We start from the raw sequence: 13,134 nt of genomic DNA on the forward strand, positions 1-13,134 counted from the left end.
TCTATTCCTTTGTGTCGTTTCTTAGAAACCGCTCCCAACAAAGTGTTCCTCCCCAAATCAAAAAACAGGAGCCCTAATATTCTTTCACTGGTAATCGATTCGGGTGTAACAATCCCTTCAATTGTTGTTTCCTTTTTGTGTCGTCCTTGAACCGCTCCCCAACCAAAAGTGTTTTTCCTTTTGTTTTGTTCTTCAGAACCGTTCCCAACAAAAACAAAAGTGATTCCCCCCAAAATCAATTAGAACCCTAAATCACTGGTAATTGATTTCGGTTAAAAAAATAATAATTCCTTCAATATGCGCGCTTCCTCTTCTTCCTTCAAGAGTATGATTGAAATTGAAGTTGGTTTATTTCCTTCAATCGGTTTATTCCTCCTTTCAAGAGTGTGATTGAAGTGTGTTGCCGCCTGCAACTTCCGCCGTTTATTTATTCCGGTTGTGCACCACCGTCTCCGGCGTATTCCGATTATATATCAAGTAAGTTATTATTTTATCTTCTTCCTGTAACCGTCCACCACCACCGTAGAATTTCCGGTTGATGTTGTTTTTGTTTTTAATTCCGGTCACAGTGTGTTGAATCAAACAGCCTGATTGCTCTGATGCCAATTGTTGTCCCTAATCGTTTGATTCACAAAGATGAACGAGAGAAAAGTTACTGAAATAATAATCGTATATTGATAGATATGAATTTTTGTACACACACTTCTATATATAATAATTACACAAACCATCGTCACTCTTCACCAATAGTCACGCCTATTCTAATCTTACTGCCATCGTGTCTGTTTGCCAACAGTCACGACCCTTCACAAGTAATAACCGCCATTCGGTTATTATCTATCGTATTGACACACTAAACCCCTATATTTACATAACACATAAGTATAGAATTAACCGAGCAATGATTCGGGATTATGGTCCACACTCTCGAAATTAGCTAATTTAGCCTTCCAATAACCATCTATGAGAATGCTACCACTTTTGAGGGCTGTGTGCTTCGTAATTAAAGCTGAACTTATTTCCGGTACATGACTTTCATGAAGATATTGCAACCCTTTTGCAACATTGATGCATATATTGAGACGCTTCTTCCAAGTAAGACTAGCATCATCCAAATGCTTATCAAGACTGCCGTTAGACATATGTTCATAAAAAATGATTTTTTTGTTGTTTTCATTACAGTAGCCTACACAAGCCACGACATGCTTGTTATCAGACTTCAAAAGAATCATAAGCTCTGTGAAAAAAAGAATATGTGCTTCACGAGACTTGTTATCCCACCACTTTGTATAAACGGTGATCCATCCATTAGCACGTGGAATTTGTGCCTCGTATACCTTCCAATATTCTCCTTCTTGAATGCACTTATCACTAGCAAATTTTATGTCTGAAAATGAAACTTTCATGCTTTCCTCTATGTATTTCTGCGATCATATAATGAAACTCAATTAATTAAGTTAGTTAACTAATTCACACTACAATATTTTTCTTTAATGAAATCTCAGCTATATGACTTATGAAATGTGCCTGATTTAAAGTTAAATTTAAAACATACATAATCAGCAGAGTCAAACACACGGGAGTTTAAATGCACTGTTTATTAATTATATACTAATAATAGTAAATTTTTTTCCTTTGAAAGAGAAAAAAAGTAAAGATAAAGAAAGCATTTGATGTAGGAGGTGAGATTGCAAATGAAAGATATGTACACACTTACTTGATATTCCAGTGCCTCCTCGATTTGTTTTACCAAGCTACCTATTGACTTAATTTTCTGAAAGCACAAACCGACAGCACGAGTGAATGCAATCAATGAAAAAGGATCGATTTGGTCCTTTATACCCTCAAACACCACCTCATCAAGTTCGTGTGCCGTCACATTCCACTTCATAGGCAAAGGAACTAAAAGCTTAGATGGATCTTCCGATGTCAATCTCCCGGACAACACCTCAAGTAAGAGTTCACCTAGTCTTGATATATCATCAGATTCCGTATTTTGTCTAAATGTAACGGTTAGCGGGGACCACTCCAAATTGGATTGTTCTAATAAAATGAGCTCCAAATTAGAAACTTTAGCCTTGCGGTCACCATCTATTAGAATGCTACCACTTTTGATGTCTCCGTGCATCATCACCGTCTCTTCTGGTCCACCACAACTGTGAAGAAATTCCAATCCTCTTGCAACATCGATGCAAATCTTGAGGCGTTCCATCCACGTAAGACTAATGTCTTTCAAATGCATATCAAGACTTCCTTTTGATGAATGCTCATAAACAATAATATTTTCTTCCATTTCAGTACAATAACCGACCAGGTTGGTGACATTCTCATGTTTATTCTTGAAAACAAATTCAAGCTCTCTAGAAAAGAGCTGATTTCCTTGACCAGACTTGTTCCATCGCTTTGCAACGACGGCCGTACATCCTTTAGCATTAGACATAGCTTGGAGAACTTCTCCTTTATAAAGCTTCCAGTATTTTCCTTCTCCAATGCAATTGTAATCACTGAAGCTTTGTGTGGCCACATTTATGTCTTCAAGCAAAACTTGGAGGTTGCCCGGGTTGTTTTTCTGTCGATATATCAGCATATATACTCGATCAACTTCATATATGGCTTATAATAATAAATTGACAGTTGATCAAAACTGTGTGCCTTTAGGTTGTCCTCTTAGTCTAGCTGTGGTTATGGATTTAAGGCTCGTTTTAGGCCTTAGTTGTAAACTTGAATATTAGTTAGTTTACTAGTATTTAAATTTTACCATCTTTTATAGTAATTACCAGGCGGAAAATGACCAAACCTGGTGGTAACTGGTAATCCGAATAGATTAAAATAAAGTAATCAAATAACAATATAATTACTACTATGAAATAACCAAAAAAGAAAGGAATTTTATTCAGATATAACATATAAATTCAAGTCTCCCCTGTATTTATGAATTGGATGGACAGCAATCAAGAATGGGAAGGGAACTATTTCTGAAAATGACAATAACTTACTTGAAAGTTTAACGCCTTTTCAAGTTCTTCGATGACCTCTTTAATTGTTGGACGCTCATCTTGAGTTTCTGCCAAACATTGATTAGCGATATCTAGAAATGTGTCCAAAGAATGTTGATCAGCAACTCTGCTTTGTGAAAAAACACTTCCATCTGTGTCCTTTATACTAGGATCGACAATTTCCTTTGATTTTCCTTCCCTGAAGAGTCGGCGTGCTAAAGATGGAAGTCCCTTCTCATTAACGGTGTTGTAACTTTTATCATTGCTAATGTCCCACATAATATTTTAAATAAAACTACCCCAAAAGAATAGATATCTGATGCTTTTTTCAACTTACCAGTATTCATATATTCTGGATCCAAGTACAATTCTGTGCCTGCAAGGTTAACAGTATTGATGGTGCTATTTTTTGAATTTATAATGTTTAATCTAGAAAGCCCAAAGTCAGCAATCTTCGCCCTAAAGTTATCGTCTAGTAAAATGTTAGCGCTCTTTATATCACGGTGTATAATTATTTCATTGCCATTCAAACCAGAATGCAAATAGTCCAATCCACATGCGATATCAAGACATATTTGTATACGACGACCCCAAGTAAGACTAGTCATTCTATAAGAGCGCTCCAAATAACCATCAAGGCTTCCGTTAGGAACATACTCGTAGATAAGGATCTTTTGAGGTCCTTCATCACAAAAGCCAATAAGAGATACTATGTTTGGATGCTTACATTTGCTAAGCATTTGAACTTCTGCAATGAACCCTTTTTCTCCTAAGTCGTTTGTTGTACTAGAGATGAGCTTTATGGCGACAGTAGTAGTGGTGGATATCTTGTGCATGTCACTACGATCATCTCCCTCCTCTATTGTTAAACAATTTTTACTTTTAAAATGCTCAAGTTTGGCTTTATACACCGTAGCGAATCCACCTGAGCCAATAATGTATTTTGAGTGAAATCTCTGTGGCTGATAGTATATCGTTCAGTGGAATCCTCATATGTTCAAAACTTTTCTCCTGCAACATGTTAGTAGGCAAATAAGTGTTTTGCCGCCTCAAACAATGCGTTAAGACGTTGGATTAAATACCTTATAACTACATGTAAAGAAACTTAAAACATAAATCAAAGCAAGCCGGATCTTGGGATTAGTGTGCTTGCAAAGCGAGTAGGATACCCATGATTCCTCTAATAATTATTTCATATATGTGGTGGCGGAGTAGTGTTTAAGCTCGGATGCTCCATATTCTTTTTCAAAACCTAACATCAAGGGGGTTACAACGATATATAAGAGGAATGGAGAAAAACCTCGTGACTGGTGTGGAGGGGAAGGTCTGACACAAACATGAATATATCCTAGATAGAGGTCAGCCCTGGGGAGTCAAATCCAAAAGTAAAATATGTCCCTAATTTTTAACGAGAAATTGTGATTTATCATTCTTGTTCGTCCAAAATCTTAGTGTAAATTTTTACTTTGGGAAAATTAGCAAGTCTGTAAGTCCAGTCTTATATTGTTAGTGATAACTAACCACCAATGTTTTTATCGTTTAAGTATTAACAACATATGACTACTTAAACAATTCTTGCTCTTGATTATTCATTACTTAGTGCAATTGGTTAGTTGTGCCAACCCTAGAACCTAAAACTAGCTAAGAGTTGTTGTTTCTAATTCATTGAAACAAGATCTAGTTTGAACACTTTCATTCCTTATTAATTTAAACCAAAAATCTCTTTATTTCACTTAAATCACCGGTGTCTACTACACCTACTCTTGTTAATATAAGAGACTTTGGGTATGTCTCAATGCCTCAGAAATTCAAAGTCGGTAACTTTGAATCTTGGAAGGAAATGATGTTTCTACAAATTGTGGGAGTTGAACCTTACCGCACCCTTGGTCAATCATACTGTTGAGTCAGGGATTCGCGGATAAACTTGGTCGCTGATGGTTCTTCATCAGCGAGACATCAACGAGTCCAATGACTCTTGTCAGCCAATGGTTTCATCCCTAACTGTAAGTCAAGTCGGAAAGATTTCAAACAAAATGAAGACAGGAAGTCCCATGGTGCTTCTTCCAACTGTATTATACTTTGTAAGACAAAGTTGCAGGTGGACCAAATGCAAGGGTTTTCTCATTCATACCCGATTTGGTAAAGAAGACAAATGCTTCTGGTTTCAAGTACTTCGAGCCAATGAATTGTCGACAACCACCATTAGTCACTATCAAAGGAAAGTTGTGTCGCCCTAATTCCTTCCCTATAAAAGGCAACACGGGCGCAACACAAATACAAAGTGTTGTTAACAATTGATATAAAAGATAAAGATTGATTTTTATTAATAATAGGCTTTAGAAGCTTTCAAGAAGAAAAAACACAAAAGGACTACATTGCGAATGTTTTTTATTACTTGATACAAACTCATCTAATCATCTATTTATACCAGAATTGGATAGCTAACTAAGTATTGTTATTGATTGTAATTATTACAAACGAAGCCAAAGACTCTATTTATACATAGAATTGTAGCTTTAATTATGGTAACTAAATCATAGGTATTAAATTGGAGCCGATCCTTTTCTTGATTTGAGTTGATCTTTTTCTTGCTGCCAAAGTTGAGATCATCTTATTTTTGGGAACCGCAATCTTTTCATTCTAACAAGTGTTTGTCACCATAAAGAGTGTGTGTCACTTATTCTCTTTGTAATTGCTTAAGTTTATAATTTGTCTATACTTAAAAATCGTAATTTTCATTTACTTCTTGTAAGACAAGTTGTATTATCGACCATGTAATTCACTGTTTAATCAATGATACGTATAAATAGACTTGCATAGACTTGTGTATTTGAATCATCTTGTATATGTAAATAATTATAGGTTAAATCCTTTGTGTGTGCACCTTTAGCTACCTCATATGACTTTGTTTATTAAATTAAGTTTTTAGATTTCTAATTTATGAGTTGAACATCTTGTAACTATTAGTCAATTTTACACAAAATTTTGCCTGCGAATGCGTTAAGCCTATAGGACAACTTATATGCATGAGCCAATATGACTTAATTTGTTGAACTATTCTTTTAATAACCCATACAAATGGATGAACCATATATTTATGGTGTAGCTAATTAACTGATGTTGAAATTGTGTATATATAGTTGCAAGGGAAGAGAGAAAGTACAGTGGCCAAAAGGGAAGAAAGAATCTAATAATAAAACATGGAAAAGAGAAAATTGGCCAAAAGAAACGGTTTTGGAATTATGTCACAAATATATCACGAAACATGGTCGAAATACTCCTTTCAAATCGGTTACCTTTCGGCCAGAGTTCGAAAAAATTATAAACCGTAAATTCCTCAGTGATAAAGCTTTGAAAAATAAGTATGACGGTATGGGAAAAGAGTACAATCTTTGGAAGTCGCTAAAGCACGAGGAGACTCGACTAGGTTGGAATGAAAGTACTGGTCAACTTAATTGCGATGATGAATGGTGGGCTAAAAAAATTGAGGTAACCATATTATCTAATATTTAAATACAATATAAGCTTCTACTCAAAAAGATAATCAACTAACTATTCATCATTATATTGTGTAGAAAAACCAGAAATATGAAGGAATTCAAAATAATCAACCATCTAAACAACTACAGGAAGAATGAGATCTATTATTTGGAGATGCGGTTGCAAGTGGGGAAAATTGTCTGGCACCCTCTACGGATCCAACTACATTTAGTGGGGTGCATGTTGAGATCTTGATGATGAAAATGTTGAGGGACGTGACAATGAAGATGTGTATCAAGCATACAATGAAACACTTTCTACTATAGAAAGACTGGAAAAACAAGAAGATGGCTTTGCAAAAATTTTTGCAAGCCCAAGTGGAGTTGCAAAAATTTTTGAGAAGCCTACTAAAATAAATACTAAGCCTCAACCAGTCAATATTAAACGTAAAGGGAGAGACTCATTGGGAGCTTCAATGCTTAAAGATCATTTTAACTCAAAGTAATTTGAATCAACAACGTGTTCTTGACATGTTAGAGTCAAGTTCATTCAAACCCAGTCAAAGTAATGAGGTTAGTGTTGAAGTTGTTGTAGGTGTGCTTAGCCGTATGGTAGATGCACGGTTGATGAAGGAATATGAGGAGTTGTGGTTTTTTGCAATAGATTTGCTGGAAGATCCCGTGAAAACAAAAAATGTTTATGAGTGTGCGACATGATGAGGGTAGGGTGGCATGGCTACAACGAAAGCAAAGTCTAAGCAGCTAGTGTTTTCTTGTTGACATGTTACGAAGACATCGTTATTACTATGTGTTTGAATTTATCTGTATTTGTATTGTTTATCGCTTTTTTCATTGGTGTTTTAGTGACATAACTATGTTGGAAGTTATTTGATATCTTTTGTTTTATACTTGATTGATGTGAGAATATTACTTATGCATTTAAATATTAAGCCATTTATGTGTTTAGATGTTAACTTGATATTGAATTTGTTACCAGGGTAATTATGGATGATGAAACAAGCGGGAAGCTGCACAAACTACTTTCTTTATATTTGTTGGATTCATCATCTACAAGTGATCTAACTGATGCACACTATTATAAGCATATATACAAGGAACCATGCATGGCGTCATCTCAAATAGGGATGGCTTGGATGATGGAAGTTTTGAACGGCCATACTATACGATGTGTAAATGCATTTAGAATGAATCCAAATGTGTTTAGGAATTTATGTGGAGAGCTTGAATCTAAATATGTGTTTCACATTTGTATCAATTGGATGGGAAGGATCAGCGCATGACACGCGTGTGTTTATTGACGCGACCCAAACTCGTAAATTTAACTCCCCGCACCCATGACACGCGTGTGTTTATTGATGCGACCCAAACTCGTAAATTTAACTTCCCGCACCCACCTGGAGGTATATATACACATCTTTGAAATAATTATTGCATGTCACTTTCAATAAATTCCAACACAATTTGTTTTTCAATCCCTTTATCAGGTAGTATTTGGCTGATAAAGGATATCCAGACAGAAAGGGATATCTTGTTTCATAAACTAAGACAAAATACCATCAATCTCAATTTCAAAGAGAGCCCCCTGAATAATATGCAGGAAGCTTTTAATTGTTCGCATTCATCTTTAAGAAGTTATAATGAGAGGTCGTTCGGAATTTTAAAGAAACAATTTAAGATACTAGGTGAAATGCCCAAGTATAGTGTGCAAACACAAATTGATATTATTATGGCTACATTTGCGTTGCATAACTATATCTGTAATTCTCAAGAAGACATCTTGTTTACTACAATGGAACAATATACAAATTACATGCCACGAGATAAACCACATGATGTTAGTAACCGTGACACGAGCATCGGCGATGTATTTGGGGGAAGAACTAATGAGATGAAACAAGTTCGTAACAACGTTCTTACTCTCATATGGAATGCACGTCATTAGTGATTAGTATTATTATATTATGTTTTCGAGTGTTTGTAAACGATTATGTTTTACTTTGTTAAAATGACCTTGCGATATTTAATTATGAAAGAAATTATGTCTATGTCTATTTTTGTCATTTTACATATATTGTTAACAGCTACAGCTACTCTACCAAACACCTAATTTATCTAACGGTTACAACCTCCAGCTTTTAATTACAGCTACCAACTACCAACTAGTTTTGCCAAACACACCTATAGTTTTATTTATATCACAAAAAATATGAGTTATCAAGGTTGGATTTAAAAATTGGATGTCAAGATCATAGGCATATTAAAAGGTTGGATTGCAAATTGATTCCCACTCCTGGTTAATACGTATAATCCACGTCACTAATGAAAACTAATATATTACACGAGCGATATGACGGTGTAATGCAAGTGGTGGTGACGTATTGGTGGTTGTAGTTTCGGTGAGGGTGGCAGCGCGCAGCAGTAGCGGTGGCGGTGGCGGAGAGTAATGTAGATTAGGCTGATCTGAATAAAGTGTTTCTTACCCTAAGGACACCCAAAAAACGTGTGGAACTTCTGCTAAATTGGCCCGAGGGCATTCCCGGCCATAAATTTGTTTTCCCGTTCCAATTCAAACGCCTAGCAAGCTTTGACCAAACACCCCTTTCCTTTTCCTATTGGTCCCTTTGCTTTTTACTTTTTTTTTTTTTACTTGTACAAATTCGGGGTTACGGGGAACCCTCACTCCAAGAGAAACCCCTTACTTCAAAGAGGACTACACATGTCATGTATGTCTATAATCCCTTATAAAGAGAAGTAAGTTTAAGAAATTCAGCATAATTTTTGTTCCCAAAGTACCCCCACTTTATTTTTTAAAGTTTCAAACTTACCTTTCCACACAAAAAAAAAACCACATATCCTAGAAACACATATCCACACAAACAAAAAAACCCACCGGTGTCTTTCTTTATTTTTCTTCTGATGTCGCCGGCGCCGGAATCAAATCCCCACCGGTGTCTTTTTTTTGTTGTTTTTCTTGCATGTTTCGTATGTGATCACCGTAAAGCCGTCACAACTCGCGGGCACCGGGCTAGTAACATAAAGAGGGGTTCTAAGAACCCCTTACTCCCTATAAACTTATTGGTGTAACTGGTTTTGATGAATTGTTAAAACTTAAATAAAATATTGAAAGTTAAAAACTTGATAAGTTTATAATATATATTTATTTATTATTATGGAAAATGATTAATATGCCTAAATTTTAGGCCTAAAAGTATGTTTACTAAGAAAGTATTGACACATGTCAAAATCAATAATAAAGATTAAGAACGAAAAAATGTAGAATTCATGTATCAAAAGTTTAATGGATTAAACATATTTTTAGACATACTTATGGAGCATATCTATATTATTATCCATTTATTATTTAATTATTTAATAATAAAAATAACGATAAATTAACTAATTACCTGCAAGTGGCTGTCGGGCGATGTTTCTGTAACCATCGAGCGTTCCTAATATCCATTCAAACGATTAAAACCTAGATTACCGGTATACTAATTAATTATGTATAGAGAGAGGGAAAATGTAATGATCAATTAATTAAGAAACATGAAGGGTAGAGAACGAAAGGCAAATGATCGAGGATCTCACATGATACTTGTGAAGTTGCAAGGATTGGTCAAGTGCCCAGAGGCGGCCTTGCAAGGGGGCTGTATGGGCCCAAGCCCAAGGCATGAAAATACATGGAGGCAGCGATTTTTAGTCTATCCCTTATCTATACTAGGTTCAGTTTTATATTTTTAATATTGGTTCTTTGTTTTTTAGCATGCTTTCACATATTTTGATCCATTATTTTAGTCCATAGGGCATGGACTTTGTCATACCACTAAATAAAAAATAGGTTTAAATTATAAGTAGTAGTAAATTTATACGCACGTTTCAATTTCGTTTTACCTTTTAGTTTCATTCTTTTGCTATTATTACTGCCGCTCGTGATTTCGACTTTTCAAGATCAAAACTTCGATTGAACTACATTGAAAAGTCAGCCTCTTATATCTATCATCAGAGAATTCAAGATCATACATCAATCTAGGTGACATCTTTCCTTTATTTTTATTTTTGTTTATATATACAATTTAGTTATTAATTAAATATATATATATATATATAAATATATATATTTGGAGTTTAATAATATGATATATAGACATAGAATATATATTTTGTAGTATCATCTTTTATATTTTATAATTGTTTATTAGTTTGTATAAATTTCGTTAAGATATTAAATTATTATGGTTCCTCGTAAACAACCATCTGGTGCCCAAAATAGGAAAAGAAAAAGACAACAAGAAGAACTTACTCAATCTTTACAAGGATCTTTAAATAGGTTTTTGGTCAGGCATGAAAGTAATAATAACAATGAACATAATATTGATGAAAATAATCGTGACGAAAATAATGTTGACGAAAATAATGTTGACGAAAATAATGTTGATGAAAATAATGATCAAGGAAATAATATTGATGATAATGAAAACGAAGATGCTAGAACCTTTGAAGATAATGAAAATCAAAATCCTACCAAAGAAAGTAATCGAAATCTTGAAAATGACTGTGATGTTGGAGTTAATTATAATATTTTTGATGTGAGAGTTTGGGATAGTTTAAATTCAAAAATGAAAGATTTAATTGCAATAAAATGGCCAGTAAGAGAAACTAATTTAAGTTATCCAGTAGATAAAGTAGGTAGACGCTTCTCTTGTTTGCATTATGTACGTAATCTACGAAATGGTGATACAAGTGATAGAAAATGGTTGGCTTACTCAAAAGAGGTCGATAAAGTATTTTGTTTTTGCTGTAAGTTATTTAAGACTGCCACAACTAGAAGTCAACTAGGGAGTGAAGGAATAAATGATTGGAAACATCTTAGTGATACTTTAAAAAAGCATGAAAATAGTTCTGAACATATGATTAATTTAAGAACTTGGTCTGAGCTGCGGTTAAGGTTAAGTACAAATCAAACAATTGATAAAAAGTTACAAGAAGTTATTAAAAGGGATACCGAAATTTGGAAAGAAGTATTAGTTAGAATACTTGCTCTTGTTGAATGTCTAGCAACATATAATTTGCCATTTCGTGGTACAAATGAAAAGCTTCATGAAAAATCTAATGGAAACTTTTTAGGAATACTTCAAATGATTGCTAAGTTTGATCCAGTAATGAAAGAACATTTTCGTAGAATAGAAAACAAAGAAATCCAGTATCATTATCTTAGCCATAAAATTCAAAATGAATTGATTGAAATGTTAGCATTCGAAGTAAAAAATGAAATAATTAAAAAAATCAAAGAGGCAAAGTATTTTTCAGTAATTCTTGATTGCACCCCTGATATAAGTCACAAGGAACAAATGACTTTAATTATAAGATGTGTTGATATGTCTAGCGTACCTATGAAAGTAGAAGAGTATTTTTTTAGAGTTTTTAGTTGTAGAAGATACATCGGGTTTAGGTCTTTTTAATGTGCTACAAGAAGTATTAAAATCTCTTGATTTAGATATTAAATATGTAAGAGGACAAGGATATGATAATGGATCTAATATGAAGGGAAAACATCAAGGTGTACAAAAAAGATTACTTGATATAAATCCTAGAGCTTTTTATATGCCATGTGGTTGTCATTGTTTAAATTTAGTATTGTGTGATATGGCAAATTCTTGTCATAAAGCAAAAACATTTTTCGGAACTTGTCAAACATATATACGGTGTTTTCTAATTCTACCAAACGATGGAGTGTATTACTTAGATTATGTTGATGATTTGATTTTGAAATCATTATCTACTACTCGATGGGAAAGTCGTGCAGAAAGTGTTAAAGCTATAATAACTCAAATTCCTCAAATAAGAAAAGCTTTAATACATTTAAATGAAATAAGTGATGATCCAAAAGTGTGTAGAGATACTGATTCATTGATAAATGGTGAATTTTTAAGTTTTGAGTTTATTCTAAGTTTGGTTATTTGGCATGATATTTTACTTAAAATAAATTTAGTTAGTAAAAGTTTACAATCGAAAGATATGCTTCTTAATGTTCCGATTAAAAGTTTGGATGGATTGGTTAATTTTTTTAATATTTATAGGAACACTGGACTTGATAGAGCTATTATTGAAGCTAAAAAAATTGTTGAAGTCATTGATATTGAACCTGAATTTATTGTTAAACGTGTTTCGTATAGGAAAATACAATTTGATGAGATTCCAAATACTGAAAGAGAACAACAATCTGCTAAAGAAAATTTAAGAACCGATTACTTCCTTGTTTTAGTTGATATGGCTCTTTCACAAATAACTACTAGATTTGAATAAATGAAACATTTTGAATCTATTTTTGGTTTCATGTTTAATGCATCAAAGTTATATTATTTAGATGATGAGCTATTAAAAACAAGTTGTTTGAATCTTGAATTTGCTTTGACACACGATAAAGATTCTGATATTGATGGAAATGACTTGTTTACGGAGTTACAAATATTGCAGGTTATGTTGCCGAGTGTAGCATATAAGGGGGAAAGACCGTGGACATCTATTAGAATCATTGAGTTTGCAAAGAAGATGGATATGTTTCCAAATGTGTTACTTGCATACAAAATTTTGTTAACCATACCAGTCACGGTAGCATCCGCGGAACGTAGTTTTTCAAA

At 33.9% G+C, this 13,134-nt stretch overlaps 2 protein-coding genes and 1 pseudogene across 2 annotated transcripts; 2 read left to right on the plus strand and 1 right to left on the minus strand.

Annotated features, from left to right (window-relative positions):
- Nucleotides 1-1,470: 1,470 nt before the first annotated feature.
- LOC122583768 (receptor-like protein kinase HERK 1) lies at nucleotides 1,471-3,832 on the minus strand. Its single transcript, XM_043756140.1, has 4 exons — nucleotides 3,363-3,832; nucleotides 2,997-3,261; nucleotides 1,718-2,569; nucleotides 1,471-1,527 (listed from the first exon to the last, which is right to left on the minus strand). The coding sequence occupies exons 1-4, from the start codon at nucleotides 3,830-3,832 to the stop codon at nucleotides 1,471-1,473; spliced, it is 1,644 nt and encodes a 547-aa protein (XP_043612075.1).
- Nucleotides 3,833-6,113: 2,281 nt separating this feature from the next.
- On the plus strand, nucleotides 6,114-7,263 carry LOC122583769 (annotated as a pseudogene).
- A 3,465-nt stretch (nucleotides 7,264-10,728) lies between these two features.
- Nucleotides 10,729-12,799, plus strand: LOC122583770 (zinc finger MYM-type protein 5-like). Its single transcript, XM_043756142.1, has 2 exons — nucleotides 10,729-11,741; nucleotides 12,574-12,799. The coding sequence occupies exons 1-2, from the start codon at nucleotides 10,729-10,731 to the stop codon at nucleotides 12,797-12,799; spliced, it is 1,239 nt and encodes a 412-aa protein (XP_043612077.1).
- Nucleotides 12,800-13,134: the final 335 nt, after the last annotated feature.

Source organism: Erigeron canadensis, chromosome 9, assembly GCF_010389155.1.
Source record: "Erigeron canadensis isolate Cc75 chromosome 9, C_canadensis_v1, whole genome shotgun sequence".
Classification (NCBI taxonomy): domain Eukaryota; kingdom Viridiplantae; phylum Streptophyta; class Magnoliopsida; order Asterales; family Asteraceae; genus Erigeron; species Erigeron canadensis.

What these genes read in the sequence shown, in the direction of transcription:
- LOC122583770 (XM_043756142.1), top strand. Translation starts at nt 10,729, where the DNA reads ATGGTTCCTCGTAAACAACCATCTGGTGCCCAAAATAGGAAAAGAAAA. An exon ending in CAAAATGAATTGATTGAAAT is followed by an intron (nt 11,742 to 12,573) that starts GTTAGCATTCGA and finishes TAATATTTATAG; the next exon opens with GAACACTGGACTTGATAGAG.
- LOC122583768 (XM_043756140.1), bottom strand. Translation starts at nt 3,832, where the DNA reads ATGCACAAGATATCCACCACTACTACTGTCGCCATAAAGCTCATCTCT. An exon ending in AACCTTGCAGGCACAGAATT is followed by an intron (nt 3,262 to 3,362) that starts GTACTTGGATCC and finishes GTGGGACATTAG; the next exon opens with CAATGATAAAAGTTACAACA. An exon ending in AAAAGGCGTTAAACTTTCAA is followed by an intron (nt 2,570 to 2,996) that starts GTAAGTTATTGT and finishes ATATATCGACAG; the next exon opens with AAAAACAACCCGGGCAACCT.